The following is a 22,834-nucleotide window of genomic DNA, read 5'->3' on the forward strand; positions in this document are numbered from 1 at the left end:
ATTCTTTAGTAGGATGCTCTTTAGCCTCCATGTATTTGAGTTCTTTCTGACTTTCCCATTAATAAAATCTTTAAAAAAAAAAAAGATACTCAGCTTCTATTTTATTTATTTATTTATAAAGATTTTATTTATTTATTTGACAGGGGGGAGAGAGAGAAAGAGAGAGCACAGCACTGGGAGCGGCAGGCAGAGGGAGAAGCAGACTCCTGGCTGAGCAGGGAGCCCGACACGGAGCTCTATCCCAGGACCCTGGGATCATGAGCTGAGCCGAAGGCAGACGTTTAACCAATTGAGCCACGGAGGCCCTCAGCTTTTATTTCTGACAAAAATTCATGGAACAGACAGTAATTAAGTCCTTGACAGCAAATAAAGTTCACTGTTGAAACTCCTGGTTCCTGGTGCACCTGGGTGGCTCAGTTGGTTAAGTGTTTGCCTTTGCTCAGGTCGTGATTGATCCCAGGGTCTTGGGATCCAGCCCTGCATCGGGCTCCCTGTTCAGCAAGGGGTCTGCTCCCTCTCCCTCTGCCCCGCCTCCGTACTTGTGTTCTCTCTCTCTCTCTCAAATAAATAAATAAAATCTTAAAAAAAAGAAAAAAAAAAAGAAACTCCTGGTTCCTTACCATGAGATAGATTCAGGTATTTTCCAGAGTACGTACTGCTGAATACTTCTGTGAATAACCATAAGTTTTGAATACTTTACATTTTCACAATCTCTGTGAAACTAATTTTGTCAAATGAATAAGCCTTGTTATGTGCCACACGTATTTTGCCATTATTGGTAACACATCTTCGCAGATTCCACTTTTGGTTGTAGTGAAGTAGTGTTTTCTCAATGTTTTGGAAAATATTCTCACCCGTAATTATTCTGTGTAGGCATGGCAGTTCTTTAGTCACTTCAAACTCGGCATGGACTCCTTCAATAAAGAACAGCTGAGCAGTTTCAGACAAGTGTCAGTGCATTAAGAGCCAAAGAAAACCACTCAAAATTGTTTGCTTTGTATTTCAATTGACTATTGATGTTGTTCCCATTGTCATCAACTCCTTGAGCAACTGTTCTCTCCAAAAGACTAATAATCTTAAACTTTTTTTTTTATAACATGTCTCTTTAGCTGCTTTAGCTGAACACAGTTTAATTAACTTGACATCAGCAAATGGCTTTCTTTGCATGGCTGACAGCTGAGCCGTGGAATCTTAACTTTGGTTGCAGCCTCATTTTCATTTTTTATTTTTTTGAAGAAATTCTATGATAAAAAGTTCCATTTTAAATTTTCTCATTTTTCTGACTTGCTTTCCTGTGAGTTGGGAATACTTTGATGAGTCTGGTAATATCAGTGTATATTGTGTGCTTCTAGTATAGTTATAATGTCATTGCATAGTAAGTACGATACTTTGCCATCTAATTTGATAACAAAATAATCCTTAAAAGCAGGATATTCAAAGTCCACTTTTTTATGCACGGGTAAATAAAGTCGTGGTATATTGTGCCACTGCAGTATGTAATGTGCTACGCAACAGTGTGAAGCTGTGAGGACACCCCACACAGACTCTGTCGCAACCATGCATTTCTGCCATTGGAGCACAAAGCAACCATAGATAATACATGAACAAGTATGGCTATATTCCAGGTAAATTTTATTTATAGGGACTGAATTTCCTATAATTTTATGTCATGAAATATTAATCTTTTTATTTTTTTCAATCATTTAAAGATGTAAAAATCATTCTTGGCTCATGGGCTATAGAAAAACATACAGTGGGCCAGATGTGGCCCACGGGTTATAGTTTGCTGACACCTGATGTCAGTGCTGGGAACCTTATTTTTCTCATTATTATCAAGGAGCACAATGCATTTATGCACAAAACTAAATGCTGCTATTGTTTAACTTAAGCCCAGGTCTATGTCCTTGTCACTTCCATTCTTTAATCATATTTCTTTTTTTATTAAAATTCTTTTAATATATATGAAAGTATTTAGAAAAGTAAAAAAAAATAAAAGAAAGTAAGAAAAAAAATTCTATAATCCAGTAATTAAAATGATGAAATGTTAACATTTTTTTCCATTTATATAGGAACATATAAATTTGCATTTATGGTTTTTAAAAATGAGGTGGTACATATGCCATTTGGTAACATTTTAAAAATTAACATATTTAGGGGCACTTGGGTGGCTCAGTTGGTTAAGCATCTGCCTTTGGCTCAGGTCATGATCTCGGGGTCCTGGGATCCAGCCCCATGTCGGGGCTCAGCGGGGAGTCTGCTTCTCCTTGTCACCCTCCCTCTGTGCTTCCCCTCTCTCTCTCTCTCTCTCTCAAATAAATAAATAAAATATTTAAAAAAAAAAATAAATAAAAATTAACAACATATTTGAACATCTGTCCATGTTTCAATAAATAAATATCTATAGTCTCCTGCTTTAGGACATTTAGGGTATTCAGCAGCCTTCTTTGGAATGGGCACACGACAGTCCTTCAGAGAGCTCACAAATTCCTTAAACCTTTTCCTTTTCAGTTTCCAGTTTCATTCACTTTTCCAAAACCTTCTTCTGATTAGTTATAGCCTGATATGTTTAGAAAAATACTATGTAATAGAACTTTGTGCAGTGATGAACATGTTCTGTATCTGCCCTGTCCGATATTGTAGTCACAAGTCACAGGAGATAGTTGAATACTTGAAATATGACTAGTGTGAGTAAGGAACTGAATTTTTAACTTTATTTAATTTCTACTTAAACTTAAAAAACCTGCATGTGGCTAGTGACTAGTGAATATTAGACACCCAGGTCTAGAAGTCAGGTTTTTATTTTCCCCTCTAAGCCAGCCCTTGTGTTTACAATAATTTGTTCACAATACCCCAGGCTTGAAACATAGAAGTCATTCTTTTCTTTTTTTTTAAGATTTTATTTAAAGATAAATATTTATTTATTTATTTATTTATTTATTTATTTGACAGAGAGAGACACAGTGAGAGAGGGAACACAAGCCGGGGGAGTGGGAGAGGGAGAAGCAGGCTTCCTGCCGAGCAGGGAGCCCGATGTGGGGCTCGATACCAGGACCCTGAGATCATGATACCTGAGCTGAAGGCAGACGCTTAACGACTGAGCCACCCAGGTGCCTCTAGAAGTCATTCTTTAGCTCTTTTCTTTGCTTCCTGCCCTCTCTTTCTTTTTCTTTTTCTTTGTTTAGTAATCTCTACAGCCAGCCTGGCGCTTGAACTCACAACCTCGAAATCAAGAGTCACATGCTCTACTGATTGAGCCAGCCAGGGACCCCTCTTGCCCTCTTTCTTTGTCAGCTGTTACCAACTGTCCCAATTTTGTGATGATTCTCCCATTATCCTACAGGTCCTGCCTCAAATTATTGCAAGTGTCTCCTAATTTTTCTCCTTCACTTTGTCTTCCCCATCATGCATTTTGCATGCTACAAGCATATTGAGCTTCCTAACATTGCCTCTTACATTGGAAACCCACAGTTATTCCCTTCCCCTAAGGCTACTTTACAAAACTTTCATTGGTTTCTATGATCTGGTCATTGCATCTGATGTCTCTTACTGTTTTGTATTTTATTTTATTTTAATTTTTATCTTTATTTTAATTTTTAGAGAGAGCTTGAGAGCCAAGGGGGAGGGGCAGAGGGAATCTTAAGCAGGGGGAAGAGAGAATCTTAAGCAGGCTCCACACCCAGAGGGCTCCATCTCATGACCCTGAGTTCATAACCTGAGCCGAAATCAAGAGTTGGACACTTAAAATGACTGAGCCACCCAGACACCCATACTGTCTTGTATTTTATTTTATTTTATTATTATTATTTTAAAAATTTATTTATTAGAGAGAGAAAGAGCAGGAACACAAGCAGGGGGAGTGGGAGAGGGAGAAGCAGGTTTCCCGTGGAGCAGGGAGCCTGAAGTGGGACTCGATCCCAGGACCCTGGGATCATGACCCGAGCCGAAGGCAGACACTTAACCATCTGAGCCACCCAGGTGCCCCTGTCTTGTATTTTAAACAAACCATGCTTATTCCTTAAACTGCTGCTCTAGAATGGTAGACTCCTGTGATAGCTATTCTAATGTTCACCCATATGTAATTCTTTTTTTTTTTTAAAGATTTTATTTATTTATTTGAGAGAGAATGAGATAGAGAGCATGAGAGGGGGGAGGGTCAGAGGGAGAAGCAGACTCCCTGCTGAGCAGGGAGCCCGATGCGGGACTCGATCCCGGGACTCCAGGATCATGACCTGAGCCGAAGGCAGTCGCCCAACCAACTGAGCCACCCAGGCGCCCCCACCCATATATAATTCTTATCTCCTTGCCAGGAGCGGGAACATTGCATTTAGGCAGGGCCATGTGACTGGTCCTAGCCATTGAAATATGAGTGGTGTGATTTATGTCCCTTCTAGGCTGTGGCATTTAAGAAGAAAGACTAACTTCTTAGAGGGAAAAATTAGGTTCTTATTGCTGTCTTTGCTGCTTTGCTATCCCATTTGTTATCTAAAATGTGATTTAAAGCTTATTCTCATGCCATGTTATTATAAATAGGATCTGTGGTAGCATCCATTGGTGTAATGTGGGTAGGGTTTCGTTTCAAGTTCATGAAGCAGTAAGTGTGAGAAGGAGAGGTTAAGGGAGGTGACCCAGTTCATGATGCAAGATTTTTGTCACATTGAATGTTTTTCATTTTTTCCTGAGTCATGTGCTGATTATAGACTTTTCCATAAATAGTTAACTCTACACTTTCCCAGAACTAGCCAGCTCTTCCAGACAGTGTTAGTTTGTGCTGAATATAGTCAACCCTGTTCTGGATTATATACTCTGACTAGTAGAAGTCTTGCTGAATTGCATATTTGATGTCAAATAATAACTTCTATTATGCACAGTTTTGCATTTATTAAGATAGAGCACCTTGTTGCTGAAGTAATACGGATTTATTAATAAGACATTTCTTTTTTAAGTTGGAAAGGAGAGTAAGTTCATTTGTTAGTAAAGTGACTATCAAATACATGTAGCTGTGCTACTGGTTTGTTATTCACTCAACCATTAAGCAGTCACTCGCCTGTTTCCCTCTTCCCTTCAGCCCCAGGCAACCACTATTCTACTTTCTGTCTCTATGAATTTAACTCTTCTAGGCACCTCATTTGAGTGGAATCAAATAATATTTGTTCTTTTGGGTCTGACTTATTTCACTTAGCATAATGTCTTTTTTTTTTTTAAGATCTTATTTATTTATTTATTTGAGAGAGCGAGAATGAGAGAGAGAGAGAGCACATGAGAGGGGGGAGGGTCAGAGGGAGAAGCAGGCTCCCTGCTGAGCAGGGAGCCCGATGTGGGACTCGATCCCAGGACTCCAGGATCATGACCTGAGCCGAAGGCAGTCGCTTAACCAACTGAGCCACCCAGGCACCCCTTAGCATAATGTCTTTAGGGTTCATCCATGCTATAGTATGTATCAGAATTTCATTCCTTTTTTTTTAAGTAATCTCTGTGCCCAACATGGGGCTTAATTTCATGACCCTGAGATTGAGAGTCACATGCTCTACCGACTGAGCCAGCCAGGCCCCTCATTCCTTTTTTAAGGCTGAATAATATTCTAATGTATTCATGTCACACATTTTGCTTATCCATTCATCTGCTGATGGATATTTGGGTTATTTCTCCCTTTTGGCTATTGTGAATAATGCTGCTGTAAACATTGGTGTTACAAACATCTATTTGAGTCTCTGCTTTCAGTTCTTGTGGGTATATACTCAGGTGTAGGTTTGCTGGATCACATGGTAATTCTACGTTTAATTTTTGGAAGAACTGCCTTACTTTTTTCCACAGTAGCTGCATCATTTTATATTCTCATCTGCAGTACACAAGGGTTCCAATTTCTCTACATCCTCACCAATACTTGTTCTCTGTTTTATGGTTTTGTTTTATAGTAGCCATCCTAATGGGTGTGAAGTGTGGTGTCTCATTGTGACAGCTCATTTCTTTTATTGCTGAATAATATTCCATTGTAGGGATGTACCATAGTTTGTTTCTCCATTCACCTATTGAAGAACATCTTGATTGCTTCCATGTTTTGACAATTATGAATAAAGTTGTTTTAAACATTCATGTGCCAGTTTTTGTGTTGATAGAAGTTTTCATCTCATTTGAGTAAATACCAAGGAGCATGATTGCTAGATCATATGGTAAGACTATCTTTAGTTGTAACAAACTACCAAGCTGTCTTCCACAGTGGTTGTGTCATTTTGGGTTTCTACCAGCAATGTATGGGGGTTCCAGTTTCTCTCTGTCTTTGCCAAACTTGCTATCATTGCTGTTTTTGATTATAGCTACTCTAGTGGGTGTGTGGTGGTATCTCACTATGTTTTTAATTTTCATTTCCCTAATGCTAATGATGTTGAACATCTTTTCATGTGCTTATTGGTCATTTGCATATCTTTGGAGAAATGTCTATTCTTATCCTTTGCCCTTTTTTGATTGGGTTATTTGTCTTTTTATTGTTGAGCTATAAGAATTCTTTATTTTTATATTTTAAGAATATTTTATTTATTTTATTTGCCAGAGAGAGAGAGCACAAGCTGGGGGAGCAGGAGGGAGAGGAAGAATCAGGATCCCTGCTGAGCAGGGAGCTGGACACAGGGCTCCATCCCAGGACTCTGGGATCGTGACCTGAGCTGAAGGCAGACGCTTCACCTACTGAGGCACCCAGGTGTCCTTAAGAATTCTTTATGTATTTTAGATACCAGACCCTTATCAGATACATGATTTCAGATATTCTCTTCCATTCTGTTGTTTGTGTTGGTAGTGTACTTTGATATACATTTTTAATTTCTATGAAGTCCAGTTTATCTGTGTTTTCTTTGATTTCTTATGATTTTGGTGTCATATCTAAGAAGCCATTACTTAATCGAGAGTCATGCACATTTTCACCTATGTTTCCTTTTAAGAGTTTTATAGTTTTAGCTTTTAAATTTAGATCTTTGTTAGGGGTGCCTGGCTGGCTTGGTTGGTGGAGTGTGCAACTCTTGATCTCGGTGTTGTGCATTCAAGTCCTGTGTTGGGTGTAGAGATTACTTAAAAAAAAACTTTAAAAAATTTTAGATCTTTGATCCATTTTGAACTAATTTTTGTATATGCTGTGAAGTAGGCATGTAGATTCATTATTTTGCATGGGAATATGCAGTTCTCCCAGCACCATTTGTTGAAAAGTTTCTTCATTCCTCTGTTGAATGGTCTTGGTTCCCTTCTCAAAAATCAGTTGACCTTAAGGGCACCTTTCATGCTCTCTCTCTCTCAAATAAATAAATAAAATCTTTTAAAAAAATCAATTGACCTTAAATATATGGATTTATTTCTGGCCTCATTTAGATTCCATTGGTCTATCGGTCTGTCTTTATTCCATAACCATACTATCATGTTATAGCTCTGTAGTAAGTTTTGAAATTACAAAGTTTGAGTCCTTCTACTTTGTTCTTCTTTTTCAAAATCACTTTGACTATTTTGTGTCTCTTGCAATTCTATATGAATTTTAGGATTGTTTTATCCATTTCTGGAACAAAGGCAGTTGGAATTTTTTTTTTTTAAGATATAATTTTTTTTTTTTTTAAGATTTTATTTATTTATTTGACAGAGAGAGACACAGCGAGAGAGGGAACACAAGCAGGGGGAGTGGGAGAGGGAGAAGTAGGCTCCCCGCAGAGCAGGGAGCCCGATGCGGGACTCGATCCCAGGACCCTGGTATCATGACCTGAGCCGAAGGCAGTCGCTTAACCGACTGAGCCACCCAGGCGCCCTAAGATGTAATTTTTAAATAATCTCTACAACCAAAGTGGGGTTCGAACTTAAAACCCTAAGATCAAGAGTAGTTCGTATGCTCCATGGCCTGAGACAGCCAGGCGCCCTGCAGTTGGAATTTTGAAAGGGACTGCATTGAATCTGTAGGTCAGTTTGGAGGGTATTGCCATCTATATCCCCATCCCAGATTTTGATTCAGTTCATTATTTCTGGAGATGTGTACTGTTTCATTCTTTTCTCAGCTTTTCTATCAGGAACAGATATTTGATCCTGAAATCAGATTTTGAGTGGGTGCGTGATGAAATTTCCCTGCATTCTTTTCCTTCAAATCTGTCCTCTCTCAAATCTGTCTCCCCGTGTGCAAGATACCTTGGGGTGTGGGAACACTGGAACCTATTTTTTTTAAACATTTTTTTTTTAAAGATTTTATTTATTTATTAGAGAGCGAGCGAGAGAGAAACAGCATGAGAGAGGAGAGGGTCAGAGGGAGAAGCAGGCTCCCCGCTTAGCCGGGAGCCCGATGTGGGACTCGATCCCAGGACCCTGGGATCATGACCTGAGCCGAAGGCAGTCGCTTAACCAACTGAGCCACCCAGGCGCCCTGGAACCTATTTTTTAAACATTCATAACTGAAGTATTTTTATGTATAATGAGTTAGCATGAAGGTACTTATGTTGGATTTCTGCAGTTAAGGTAGGTCTCTTGGATGACCCATTCAAGGAAATTCACTTAATCCAGCTTAATGAAGCCTCTATCCTTCGTGTACTGATGGAAACACTGGGGCACGTATTGAGGCCAGATTTCCGGATCAGACCGTGCAGGTTTGAGCAGATGTGGCAAGAATGAGAACCCTGGCTGAATTTTCTGGGATGGCTCCAAGAGAGCTTCTGGTGACCCATATTGCTCTCTCAAATGCAATGAGGCAAAAGGCTATTTTGTACTTTTTAAAAATCTGTCTACTATGGTATCATTTGGGGTATTGTTTTTGCTATTGAGTAAATAATTGAACCATGTCTGTATGTTTAGTAGATGTTTTTAATTTGATTATAACTATTTGGGTGGGTTTTTTTTTTTTTTTTAAGATTTTATTTATTTATTTGAGACAGAGAGAATGAGAGAGAGAGAGAGAGAGCACATGAGAGGGGGGAGGGTCAGAGGCAGAAGCAGGCTCCCCGCCGAGCAGGGAGCCCGATGCGGGACTCGATCCAGGGACTCCAGGATCATGACCTGAGCCGAAGGCAGTCGCTTAACCAACTGAGCCACCCAGGCGCCCTGGGTGGGTTTTTTTTAAAGATTTTATTTATGTATTAGAGAGAGAGAGAGAAAGAGAGCATGAATGTGGGGAGGGGCAGAAGGAGAAACAGACTCCCTGCCAAGCAGGGAGCCTGTTGCCAGGCTGGATCCCAGGATCCTGAGATCATGACCTGAGCAGAAGGCAGTTGCTTAATTGACTGAGCCACCCAGGTGCCCCTTATTTGGGTTTTCTAAAGCAGTTTTGTCAAGACTAACTGCCTGAATGCTTACTTAAAAAAAGATCATGGGGGGCCACTTGGGTGGCTCAGTCAGTTGGGCGTCTGCCTTCCCCTCAGGTCATGATCCTGGGGTGCTGGGATCCAGGCCCACATCGGGCTCCCTGCTTGGCAGGGAGTCTGCTTCTCTCCCTCCGCCCTTCCCCATGCTCATGCTCTCTCCCTCACTTGCTCTCTCTCTCAAATAAATAAATAAAATCTTAAAAAAAAAAAAAAGAATCATGGGTGCGCCTGGCTGGCTTAGTCGGTAGAGCATGTGACTCCCTCTTCTGGTTGTAAGTTCCTGCCCTATGGTTGGGTGTAGAGATTACTTAAAAAAAAAAAAAAATCCTAAAAAAAATCATGGAGCCCTACCCCAGACCTATTAAACCAGATGCTCCATGATAGGGTTTGGGAATCTGTATTTTTAATACATTTGCTCAGTAATTTTATTGTGCATTCAGTTTGGAGACCCATAGATTTAGAAAGCATTTTGCTCTGCCCATACAACTATTCTAAACTTGTTGATCTGATACTCACTTTGAAAGCCCTGAGTGTATTTCAGGCTGGAATATGATGATTGCTGACTCACTTGACTCTTGGTTTTACACTGAAGTGGGTGGGATTTGGTGTGCTAAAGTCTGTTTGTCTTTGAAACATTTTTCTCTGGGTTTATAGCGGAGGATTTATGCTGCATTGGTGGTACTGCATAGCTCTTTGCCTTTGAAAGTCTGGGTGGGGGTGATTAAATGAAAATCACTGAATCTGTCTGTGTCATTGGTTTGCTAAATAAATAGCCTTTTGTGTCCTGACAGCAATAGACTTTTTCTGGTTTAGGTTTTCCACATGGCTTATTATCAAGTATGACAACTTGTCGTGTGTAATCAGCATCACATTAGTCTCATGAGAATAGACACTCCTTTAATCAGCTGCTTTTCTTTAATCTGGCGGGTGAGGCATATGGTAACCAAGACATTATTGTCATTTACTTTGTGGCATGGTGGTAGTACTGGTGGTGGTGTGATTGGGTGTGTGGGTGTGTATATGTTTTAGGTATGTAGATTTTCCAAAAAGAGACAGATGGCAGATAAAACATTCATGTAATCCTTATTTTTCATTGTACATCAAAAATTATCATGTTTTAGAATTCACTAATAATTTTACTTTTCAGAACATCTAAGATTCTTGGGGCACCTGGGTGGCTCAGTCGTTACGCGTCTGCCTTCGGCTCAGGTCATGATCCCAGCGTCCTGGGATCGAGCTCCGCATCGGGCTCCCTGCTCTGCGGGAAGCCTGCTTCTCTCTCTCCCACTTACCCTGCTTGTGTTCCTGCTCTCGCTATCTCTCTGTCAAATAAATAAATAAAATCTTAAAAAAAAAAAAAAAGAACATCTAAGATTCTTAAGTAATCTCTTTACCCAACATGGGGCTCAAATTCACAACCTCAAGATCAAGAGTCATGCTCTATGGACTGAGCCAGCCAGGTGCCCCCAGAAGATCTACTTTCTAATCTTGTTTTAATATGATTTATTTGAGCCTGGGTGAATCATTTCAACTTCTGTAAGTCTCATATTCTTCATATAATGAGGAGGATGAACTAGATGGCCTTTATATTACAGATCCTCCCAAATCTAAAATTCAGTGATTCAGGCATTGACTAAAACTCCCATAAGCGTGGAGATAATAGTTGAGGTCTTGGGGCACCTGGGTGGCTCAGTCGTTGGGCATCTGCCTTCGGCTCAGGTCATGATCCCAGGGTCCTGGGATCGAGCCCCGCATCGGGCTCCCTGCTCAGCGGGAAGCCTGCTTCTCCCTCTCCCACTCCTCCTGCTTGTGTTCCCTCTCTCGCTGTGTCTCTCTCTATCAAATAAATAAAAAATCTTTAAAAAAAAAAAATAGTTGAGGTCTTATTCTTTCCATTCCTCTTTTATAATATTCTCTTTCACAATTCCATCACCATAAATAGTCTAGTTAGTGTTCTATGTATGTGGTTGGTCTGTACTCTTATTGTCTTATGTAAAATGACTTCTTATTTTTTGTCATTTGAGCTAGCCTCAAAATTACTGATAACTTTTTTTTTAAGGTTTTTTTTTTATTTATTCATTAAAGACACAGAGATACAGAGAGAGAGAGAGAGACTATGAGCAGGGGGAGAAGCAGAGGGACTGGGAGAAGCAGGCCCCCCGCCTAGCAGGGAGCCCGATGCGGGGCTTGATGCAGGGCTCGATCCCAGGACCCTGGGGTCATGACCCAAGCTAAATGCAGATGCTTAACCATCTGAGCCACCCAGGCACCCCTGATAACTTTTTTTAAATTCCTGTAAGTTATAAATAACTTTAATTTTATTGGTTTTTTTCTTTATTTTTTTGTGTTTTTTTCCCCTTAAGTGTCCTCTCTCCCCAGCAATGTTGTCATCTATACATGTATATCTATACATTGTAGTCATTTGAGTCTTCATCATAGTGACAGTGGTAGCCATCACTATCAAGTTTTTGAGTACTTTTTTAGTCCATACTGGACACAAGTCTAGGACAAAGGGAGTATCTCAAATAGCTTATAATGTGGTCAGAATGATAATAAACTATAAAATCATTGAACAGTATTAGACAGGATATAGTTCAGTATTACGCTATGTGGCACAGAAGGAATAATATGAATGTTCAAACAGCAGTGAGAGACTTAAATTGGTCCTTGAAGGGCTGGACAGAATTTGAATAATCGGGAAGAGGAAGGGCAGTCCAGGTTAGATAAAAATGTAGTTATAATATGTCCTTTTTATTAGTGAAGAAGTTGGCAGTGAGTTCATACTGGGCAGGAATTTGAATGAATTTTTTAAAAATTCCTTACCACATATAATTTAATGTAGCTTGTAATAGCACATAATGGAAAAATCTAAATGAATTAATTAAATGAAAATATTCTAATAATGAGATCAGAGTAGGAAAACTATACATTTCCTTAGTGTGAATAATAGAACACAGATGCGTAGTCTCTAAGGTCCCATATGGTAATACTAGCATTGAGCAGTGTATTTGGTTCTGAGGCAAAAGCCAAAAACAAGTGAAGGTATACTTAGTTCCAGATTTCTTTTTCCGTGACTAGAAGCTATACTATTTTCTTTTAAGTGGAACATTATTCTTTAAAATATATATTTTTTTCACTTAGAGCTTTATTACGTAGGGCACAGAGAAATGTAGAAGAAGATGTTGTGAATATCAAACATGGTATTAGCTTTCAAAACTGTCTCTTAATGTGATTCTGGGTAAAAGCTAAGGAAATGACACTTAAATGCAGCCTCATTAAAACAACTAGTTAACACTCTTTGGGGACCTAGATTATATGTATGTACTTCTCTGATGATCCAGCTTACTATGAGGATAAAATCTAGAATGTAGAGGAATGGAGGGATTATCTCTCATGTCAGACTGAAAAACAGATTCGGAGCACCTGGGTGGCTGAGTCAGTTTGAATGGCTGACTCTTCATTTTGGCTCAGGTTGTGAGATCGAGCCCTGGGTTGGGCTCTGTGCTCAGTGGGGAGTCTGCTTGAGATTCTCTCTCTACCTCTGCCCCTCCCCGCTCAAATAAATAAATAAATCTTTATAAGAAGAAAAGATCCAACAGGTTGTATTCTCTAGCAAGAATCTGAAACATTTAGGTGCTCTACATTTCCGAATAAGGGCAAGTCAGGAACAAACATAGAACTTAAAAGGCTAACCAAAACTTTCAGCATGGTTGTTATCCTACTTCTGTCTTAGAAGTATGATTGAAGGAGTATCTGCAGGTAAAAGAAGGATTTCTCTTTTTTTTTTTAAGATTTTTTTTTTTTTTTTTAATTTATTTGACAGAGAGAGACACAGAGAGAGAAGGAACACAAGCAGGGGGTGTGGGAGGGAGAAGCAGTCTTCCCGCGGAGCAGGGAGCCCGACTCGGGGCTCGATCCCAGGACCCTGGGATCACGACCCAACCCGAAGGCAGCCACTCAATGACTGAGCCACCCAGGATTTAAGAGATTTAAGAGAAGGATTTCCATTAAAAACACTTTCATTCACTATAATTCATGACAGTGATTGATCAAAATTCTTATGTTGTTGGATGTAAGAGATTATTTGAGCCTGGAGAAAGTTTGAAGGCAAGTCTTTTAGAGACCAGTCACACCTGGAAACAGAAAACCATGGAACTTCTTGTATTCAGGAAGGTAGCTTCTTAGTAAAACTGCCCAGATGAATTTATTGTGAAATGTGCCCTCACATTTTAAAAACTTAACTTTCCTTCTGAATTTTTGAACGTAAAATTTTTTTTTAAAGATTTTATTTATTAATTTGACAGAGAGAGACACAGCGAGAGAGGGAACGCAAGCAGGGGGAGTGGTAGAGGGAGAAATAGGCTTCCCGCTGAGCAGGGAGCCTGATGTGGGGCTCGATCCCAGGACCCTGAGATCATGACCTGAGCCAAAGGCAGACGCTTAACGACTGAGCCACCCAGGCATCCCTGAATTTTTGAATGTAAATTAACTAAACTCTGTTGGAAATGTGCTCAGGGGAAAAAAAGATTAGTTTTCGATCAACTGATATTAAGCCATATACAATATAATATAATAACCCTATTTCATATTACTTGGCATTATGTAGACTGTCAGAAGGTTGGTCCTGCGAATCCAAAGTCTTACAGTACTTAAAACAGGTTCTGTATAAGCATCACTGATTAGAAATCTATGATGAACTGATCCTGTTTACAGAGACAAGATTTGGGGAAAGATCACTATCAAATAGTAACATTTTAGGGAATCCAAAGGATTGGTGAGTGGGAGCTACTATCTGTTGAGCTATCTGTTTACTACCTAAAATGTAATGGGACTTATTAGCCTTGACAACATCGTTTTGAGGTAGGTTTTATTTTCCCATTTTACATAAGAGGAAAGGCCAAGATTATTTTCCTAAGGTCACATGTAGTGATGATCTGGAATGCTTGACTCCAAAGCTTATCTTCCACTTTATTAATCCGCCTTCCAGGAAGCCAGAAGGGAGAGAGAGAATTTCATTGAAAGAGATAAGATTGACCTTAAATTAATTTCCCAGTCTGTGTTTGCCTTGTTTTAATAATGTCACGATATATTCTGGGTGTCACTTTACCTAGTATAGTTACATTATTCAGTGCTGTTGCAGAGCCACCTAAAAGTTTGCAAATTATTTCTAAAAGGAAAACCTATTAGGGACGCCTGGGTGACGCAGTTGGTTGAGTACATGACTCTTGATTTTGGACCAGGTCATGATCTCAGGGTTGTGGGATCAAGCCCTGTGTGGGACTCTGCACTCAGCTCAGTCTGCTTGTTCCTCTCCCTCTGTTCCTCCCCTTGCTCACGCTGTCTCTCTCTTTCTCTCAAATAAATAAATAAAATCTTTAAAAAAAAAAGGAAAACCTATTATAATTACAGACAGTACTTAAGATTTATTAAAAGTCTATCTCTAAGCAAAATAAGCCAGTCTCCAAAGACAAATACTGTATGATTTCACTTACATAAAGTACTTAGTGTAGTCAAACTGGAGAGACAGAAAGTAGAATGGAGGTTGCCAGGAGCTGGGGTTGGGGGGAAAGGAAGGAATGGGGAGTTATTGTTTAGTGGGTATAGAGTTTTGGTTTTTCAGGATGTAGAAAGTTCTTGGGATGCCTGGGTGCCTAAGTCGGTTAAGTGTCCGACTCTTGATTTGGCTCAGGTCATGATCTTAGGGTCCTGGGATTGAGCCCTGAGTCAGGCTCAGTGTTTAGTGGGGAGTCTGCCTGAGAATTCTGTCCCTCTTCCTCTGCTCCTCCCCCTGAGCTTGTTCCTTCCCTCCTTCCCCCTCTCTCTCTCAAATAAATAATTATTAAAAAATCCTTAAAAAAAAGGTGTCGAAAATTCTAGAGATGAATGGTGGTGATGGTAGTACAACATTATGAATGTAAGTAATACAGCTGACTACACATTTAAAAATAGTTAAGATGGAAAATTTATGTTACATGTATTTTACCACAATTAAAAAAATTAGGGGGGAGCCTGCCTTTAAAGATGGACTTTTATGCTTAGGACAATTTATGAAGATTACGTTTTTCCTAGGATGCATTGTCTTTACATTTTGCATAATAGATTGTGTTTGTTTTATATAATGTTTTAGTTTTTATGTACATAATTTCATGTAAGGTATTGATATAGGCAGAAATGATAAGTGAAATGTCATTAAGCAAATATATTAATCATGACATTGAAGAGATCCTTTGTGTTATACTTCAACTAGAAATACCTAAGGAACTTTTTTTTTGTTTCACAAAAAAATTATTTTAAGTTTTATTTTGTTTAGTCTCAGCTTCGAAGGGAAGTGTTTTATGTTACCTAAAGGAAAATTATTTTTGTCAACTTTAAATTTGAAAACTAATAAAAAATCTGTGAAATGTCGAAGCAGTCAACCTTTTGTTTTTGAAAGGTATTTTTTTTTTTAATTTTTTTTAAAGATTTATTTATGTATTTGAGAGAGAGAGCACATGAGAGGGGGGAGGGTCAGAGGGAGAAGCAGACTCCCCCCCGAGCAGGGAGCCCGATGCGGGACTCGATCCAGTGATTCCAGGATCATGACCTGAGCCGAAGGCAGTCGCCCAACCAACTGAGCCACCCAGGCGCCCGAAAGGTATTTTTAAAGACATAGGGATGCTATAATAATCAAATTTCTTGGTCTAGGGGCACCTGGCTGACTCAGTTGGTAGAACATGGGACTCGATCTTGGGGTTATGAATTTGAGCCCCATGGTGGTTGTAGAGATTATTTAAAAATAAAATCTTAAAATAATCAAGTTGCTTGGTCTAAATTAATAAGCTCATCCTTTAATTCAGCTTTTATTTGTTTGCAGAAAGTCAAAACATACAAATGGTAAATCCATCTCTTTCTAAAACTTATCAGTGGTAGAAAACAGTGATATAAACAATTGAAAAAGCACTGGAAATGTGTCTGTAAGTCTATTCTGAATGTGAGAGGTGTGGGGTGTCATATTTGTATTCAGTATTTTAGATGAAATGTTGAGGCAGGAGAAATTAGTAGATTTTATTTTATTTATTTATTTATTTATATTTATTTATTATTTTTAAAGATTTTATTTATTTATTCATGAGAGATAGAGAGGCAGAGGCAGAGGGAGAAGCAGGCTCCCCGCGGAGCAGGCAGCCTGATGCGGGACTCGATCCCAGGACCCTGGGATCATGACCTGAGCTGAAGGCAGACGCTTAACCGACTGAGCCACCCAGGCGTCCCTTATTTTATTTATTTTAAAGATTTTATTTATTTGACAGAGAGAGACACAGCAAAAGAGGGAACACAAGCAGGGGGAGTGGGAGAGGGAGAAGCAGGCTTCCCGCCGAGCAGAGAGCCCGATGTGGGGCTCGATCCCAGGACCCTGAGATCATGACCTGAGCCAAAGGCAGACGCTTAACCAACTAAGCCACCCAGGTGCCCCCAAATTAGTAGATTTTAAAGCATCTTGTCTCATTTTCTCCTTCAGTGCTTTTCCCCTTTGTTCTCTATTCTGTGCCTCAGACCAAGACCTTCCTTTCCTCTTACTACATGATAATAGCTTGTGGCCAGTATTTTTGGTATGCCCATAGTTCTCTTAAGTTGGAGGATATAAATCTGAGGATAATAGGCCTTGTCTTGAGCTGCAGTTTGCATGAAGATGTGAAGATAAGGGACCATGAATATCAATTTTTGAAGACATTTATTACTTACCAAGACAACTTTTCAGGTTTCTTTTTCTATTATTATGTCAAAAATGTTTCTGAGATATTTCCTTCCTGGCTTCCCAACTAGAAGATGAGGAGGACACAGCCTGGATTAATGATTTTTTTTTAAAGATTTTATTTATTTATTTGAGAGAGAGAGAGAGCATGCACAAGTGGAGGGGAGGGGCAGAGGGAGAGGAAGAAGCAGAACTCAGGGCTCGATACCAGGACCCTGGGAACACGACCTGAGCCGAAGGCAGACACACCCAACCAACTGAGCCACCCAGGTGCCCCTGGATTAATGATTTTATATTCAGACTGACCTAGGTTTGATTCACAGCTCCTCCATTGTGGTGGTCTAACCTACTCAAGCTTCAGTGTCTTCATCTTTAAGTATCTCTGAGCCCAGTAGCCTTGATAATGAGTTTTGATTTGTATTTTCTGACTTAAATAGTTAAAATACTACCCATATTTTAATGGCTTCTCTCTCTCTCATAGCTTCACAACCTCTGGATCAAGAAGTTTTATTAAAAGTTAAAACTGAAATTGAAGAAGAGCTAGAATCCCTGGACAAAGAAATTTCTGAAGGTCTGTTTATTCTTATTTTCCTAGTTACTTAGTAGACTCAGGTTGGTGTGGTTTACTGTTGCTTTGATATTTTACAGTAGAGCATTCTCAATATTACACAGCTTCATTGGTATAGGATTATAAAGGTGAAATTAGAAGGGATCCTTTTTCTTTCCTAGGGGATAGGTTTATAAATGTTTCCAAACCATACCTGACAGCCTTTTCCTGGTGTTAAGTAATATACTAAACAGTCATGTTAAGGTACTTTCCATTTAATGTCATTTGATTTGTATTGGTGTTTTTTTTTTTTTTTAAGATTTTATTTATTTATTTGAGAGAGAGAAAATGAGAGAGATCACATGAGAGTAGGGAGAGTCAGAGGGAGAAGTAGACTCCCCGCCGAGCAGGGAGCCCGATGTGGGACTCGATCCAGGGACTCCAGGATCATGACCTGAGCCGAAGGCAGTCGCCCAACCAACTGAGCCACCCAGGCGCCCTGTATTGGTGTTTTTTTAATTAATAACAACATTAGAGGGGAAATTGTAAGTAAGTTGCTTCCATTTTTGCATGGATGTATGCTATAGATAGTTGTAAGAGTAATATACATGTAATTTTGTGGGGGGTGGGTGCTAGCTGCTTGCTTTACTGGGATTCTATGCCCTGTATCCCACTGAACAACAATGATTCTGCTTGTTCTTCCCCCAGTTAGAGCATGGCAGTATAACATGGAGTAAGGAAGCAGATGAGAAGTTGGTAGTTTGAGCTGAGGAGAGAGAAGCTGGGGTTGTTTCTTTCGTGTGCAACATTTTATACTCGTATCACCTTCATAGTTTAAACTTTATCCATGGGGTGCCTGGGTGGCTCAGTCGGTTAAGGGTCTGTCTTTGGCTTGGGTCATGGTCTCCGAGTCCTGGAATCAAGCCCTGTATCGGGCTTCCTGCTTGGAGGGAAGTCTGCTTCTCTCTCTCTCCCTCTGCCTCTCCCCACCGCTTGTTCTCTCTCTCTCAAATAAATTAATAAAATCTTTAAAAAATAAAAATAAAATTTATCCATATGCAGGAATATTGAGTTTGAGGTTCATTTAAAAAAAGGGAATGAGATATCAGGAGCAAGATGGCGGAGGAGTAGGAGACCTAAATTTCGTCTGGTCCCAGGAATTCAGCTAGATAGGGATCAAAGCATTCTGAACGCCTATGAACTCAGTAGGAGATCGAAGAAAAGAATAGCAGCAACTCTCTCAACAGAAAAGCGACCACTTTCTGGAAGGTAGAATGTGCGGAGAAGTGAATCCGAGGCAATATTCGGGAAGATAGACGGTGGGGGAGGGGGCCTCTTTCAGCTGCTACCTGTAAGTGATAGAGCCGCGGAGCTTTTAGAAGTCGGCTCTGCTGAGGGACGTCACTCCAGTGGCTAAGCGGGGGGTGGAACCCTTGCTGGGACAGTGTGGTCTCAGGACCCTTGGGGCCACAGAAAGACCAGGGGTACCTGAGTGCAGCAGAGCCCCCAGGTATCGGAGCGGGGAAGCCAGCTGCAGAGACAGAGCAGAGGAGCGGACTCTCAGCTCGGGGTTGCCATAAACTGTGATCCGCGGCACAGTCGGGCCACTGCTCCTCCAGCAGGGACCCAACAAGCGGCAGATCCGGGGAGACTCCCCTTCCTCCCCCACGAGGAGCGGTGTGGGAGTGCACTGCAGGGATCTGCTGGGTTTTGAGACTCCACATGGGGCCGTGTACCAGAGATAGAAACGCTCGGTCACAGGCCGGGTGAGCATGGAGTGCGGCCGGAGACTGGGGAGACGGGAGTGACTGACTGCTTTTCTCTGGGGTCGCACTGAGGAGCGGTGCGCCGAGTTCTCGGCTTCTCCGGGGTGGAGATCGGGAGGCCGCCATTTTCACTCTTGTCCTCCGAAGCCCTATGGAAAGCTTGCAGGGAACAAAAGCTCCCGAGAGCAAACCAGAGCAGATTACTTAGCCCGGACCTGGCAAGGGCAGGGCAATTCCGCCTCCGGCAAAGACATTTGGGAACCACGGCAACAGGCCCCTCCCCCAGAAGATCAGCAAGAACAGCCAGCCAATACCAAGTTTACAGATCAATGAGAATGGCAAACGCCAGCACTAGGGGAATACCGCACATAGAATTCATGGCTTTTTTCCCCTGATTCTTTAGTCTTTCAAAGTTAATTTTTTTAATTTTCTTTTTTTTTTTTTTGAATTTTTCTTTTTCCCTTTTTCAACCAATATCTTATCAATCCCTGTTTTTAAAAATCATTTTTATTTTTCATTTTTAGAGTCATATTCTATCTCTTCATAGTAGTTAACCTTATTTTTGGTATATATATAAGTTGTTCTCTCTTTAAAATATTGGGATACAGTTTCTTCTAACAGACCAAAATATACCCTAAATCTCTAGTGTATGGTTTTGTTCTAGTCTCCTGCCTGATCTCATTCTCTCCCTTTTTTTTTTAATTCCTCTTCTTTCTTTTTTTAACCAACTTCTTATCAATTCCTTTTATAAAATCTTTTATAATTTTCATCTTTTTTTTTCTTTTTTATTTGACAGAGAGATACAGAGAGGGAACACAAGCAGGGGGAGTGGGAGAGGAAGAAGCAGGCTTCCTGCAGAGCAGGGAGCCCGATGCGGGGCTCGATCCCAGGACCCTGGGATCATGACCTGAGCCGAAGGCAGACACTCAACTGACTGAGCCACTCAGGCGCCCCTATAATTTTCATCTTTACAGTCATATTCCATCCCTTCATCGTATTTATGCTTATTTTTGTACATATATAAGTTTTTCTTTCTTTAAAATTTTGGGAGGCACTTTCTTCTAACAGACCAAAATATGCCCAAAATCTAATGTGTGGCACTGATTTTTGCACCACCCCGATCATATTTGATCATATTCTTTTTTTTTTAAATCTTTTTCTTTTTTCTTTCTTTCCCTTTCTTTTCCCCCGGTTTCAGGTCTCTTCTGATTTGTTTAGTGTATATTTTTCTGGGGTCGTTGTTACCCTGTTAGCATTTTGTTCTCTCATTCATCTATTGTCCTCTGAACAAAATGACAAGACGGAAAAAATCACCTCAAAAAAAAGAACAAGAGGCAGTATCGACTGCCAGGGACGTAATCAATACGGACGTTAGTAAGATGTCGGAACTAGAGTTCAGAATGATGATTTTAAAGATACTAGCTGGGCTTGATAAAAGCATGGAAGATATTAGAGAAACCCTCTCTGGAGAAATAAAAGAACTCAAATCTAACCAAGTCGAAATCAGAAAGACTATTAATGAGGTGCAATAAAAAATGGAGGCTCTAACTGCTAGGATAAATGAGACAGAAGAGAGAATGAGTGATATAGAAGACCAAATGATGGAAAATAAAGAAGCTGAGAAAGAGAGAGATAAACAACTACGGGATCATGAGGGCAGAATTTGAGAGATAAGTGATACCATAAGACGAAACAATATTAGAATAATTGGGATCCCAGAAGAAGAAGAAAGAGAAAGAGGGGCAGAAGGTATATTGGAGCAAATTATAGCAGAGAACTTCCCTAATTTGGGGAAGGAAACGGGCATCAAAATCCAGGAGGCACAGAGAACCCCCCTCAAAATCAATAAAAATAGGTCAAAACCCTGACATTTAATAGTAAAACTTCTGAGTCTCAGAGACAAAGAGAAAATCCTGAAAGCAGCTCGGGACAAGGGACCTATAACCTACAATGGTAGAAACATTAGATGGGCAACAGACCTGTCCACGGAGACCTGGCAGGCCAGAAAGGACTGGCATGATAATCTTCAGAGCACTAAATGAGAAAAATATGCAGCCAAGAATACTATATCCAGCTAGGCTGTCGTTGAAAATAGAAGGAGAAATAAAAAGCTTCCAGGACAAACAACAACTAAAGGAATTTGCAAACACGAAACCAGCCCTACAAGAAATATTGAAAGGGGTCCTCTAAGCAAAGAGAGAGCCTAAAAGTAACATACACCAGAAAGGAACACAAACAATATACAGTAACAGTCACCTTACAGGCAATACAATGGCGCTAAATTCCTATCTTTCAATAGTTACCCTGAAGGTAAATGGGCTAAATGCCCCAATCAAAAGACACAGGCTATCAGATTGGATAAAAAAACAAGACCCAGGGGCGCCTGGGTGGCTCAGTTGGTTAAGCGACTGCCTTCGGCTCAGGTCATGATCCTGGAGTCCTGGGATCGAGTCCCACATCGGGCTCCCTGCTCAGCGGGGGGTCTGCTTCTCCCTCTGACCCGCTTCCCTCTCGTGCTGCCTCTCATTCTCTCTCTCAAATAAATAAATAAAATCTTTAAAAAACAAACAAACAAACAAAAAAACAAGACCCATTGATATGCTGTCTGCAAGAGACTCATTTTAGACCCAAAGACACCCCCAGATTGAAAGTGAGGGGGTGGGGGCGCCTGGGTGGCTCAGTCATTAAGCGTCTGCCTTCGGCTCAGGTCATGATCCCAGGGTCCTGGGATCGAGCCCCGCATCGGGCTCTCTGCTCGGCGGGAAGCCTGCTTCACCCTCTTCCATTCCCCCCTGCTTGTGTTCCCTCTCTCGCTGTCTCTCTCTCTGTCAAAATAAATAAATAAAATCTCTACCAAAAAAAAAAAAAAGTGAGGGGGTGGAAAACCATTTACCATGCTAATGGACACCAAGAGAAAGCTGGGGTGGCAATCCTTGTATCAGACAAATTAGATTTTAAACCAAAGACTATAATAAGAGATGAGGAAGGACACTATATCCTACTTAAAGGGTCTATCCAACAAGAAGATTTAACAATTGTAAATACCTATACCCCTAACATGGGAGCAGCCAATTATATAAGCCAATTAATAACAAAAGCAAAGAAACACATCGACAACAGTACAATATTAGTAGGGGACTTTAACACCCCATTCACTGAAATGGACAGATCATCTAAGCAAAAGATCAACAAGGAAATAAAGACTTTAAATGACACACTGGACCAAATGGACTTCACAGATATATTCAGCACATTCCATCCCAAAGCAACAGAATACACATTCCTCTCTAGTGCCCATGGAACATTCTCCTGAATAGATCACATCCTAGGTCACAAATCAGGTCTCAGCCAGTACCAAAAGATTGGGATCATTCCCTGCATATTTTCAGACCACAATGCTTTGAAACTAGAACTCAATCACAAGAGGAAAGTTGGAAAGAACTCAAATACATGGAGGCTAAAGAGCATCCTACTAAAGAAT

General features: G+C 40.4%; 1 protein-coding gene and 1 pseudogene across 3 annotated transcripts in view; one reads left to right on the forward strand and one right to left on the reverse strand.

Moving 5' to 3' along the window:
- BCL2L13 (BCL2 like 13) overlaps window positions 1–22,834 on the forward strand; it is an 86,484-nt gene that overhangs the window by 21,759 nt on the left and 41,891 nt on the right. For all 3 annotated transcript variants that reach the window (XM_044914976.1, XM_021690823.1, XM_021690824.2), the window contains one exon: window positions 17,522–17,611. In XM_044914976.1, coding sequence (XP_044770911.1) covers window positions 17,522–17,611 — 90 coding nt within the window. The remainder of the gene's footprint in view (window positions 1–17,521; window positions 17,612–22,834) is intronic.
- Window positions 8,506–8,675, reverse strand: LOC110581100 (annotated as a pseudogene).

Source organism: Neomonachus schauinslandi, chromosome 5 (genome assembly GCF_002201575.2).
Source record: "Neomonachus schauinslandi chromosome 5, ASM220157v2, whole genome shotgun sequence".
In the NCBI taxonomy this organism is placed as follows: domain Eukaryota; kingdom Metazoa; phylum Chordata; class Mammalia; order Carnivora; family Phocidae; genus Neomonachus; species Neomonachus schauinslandi.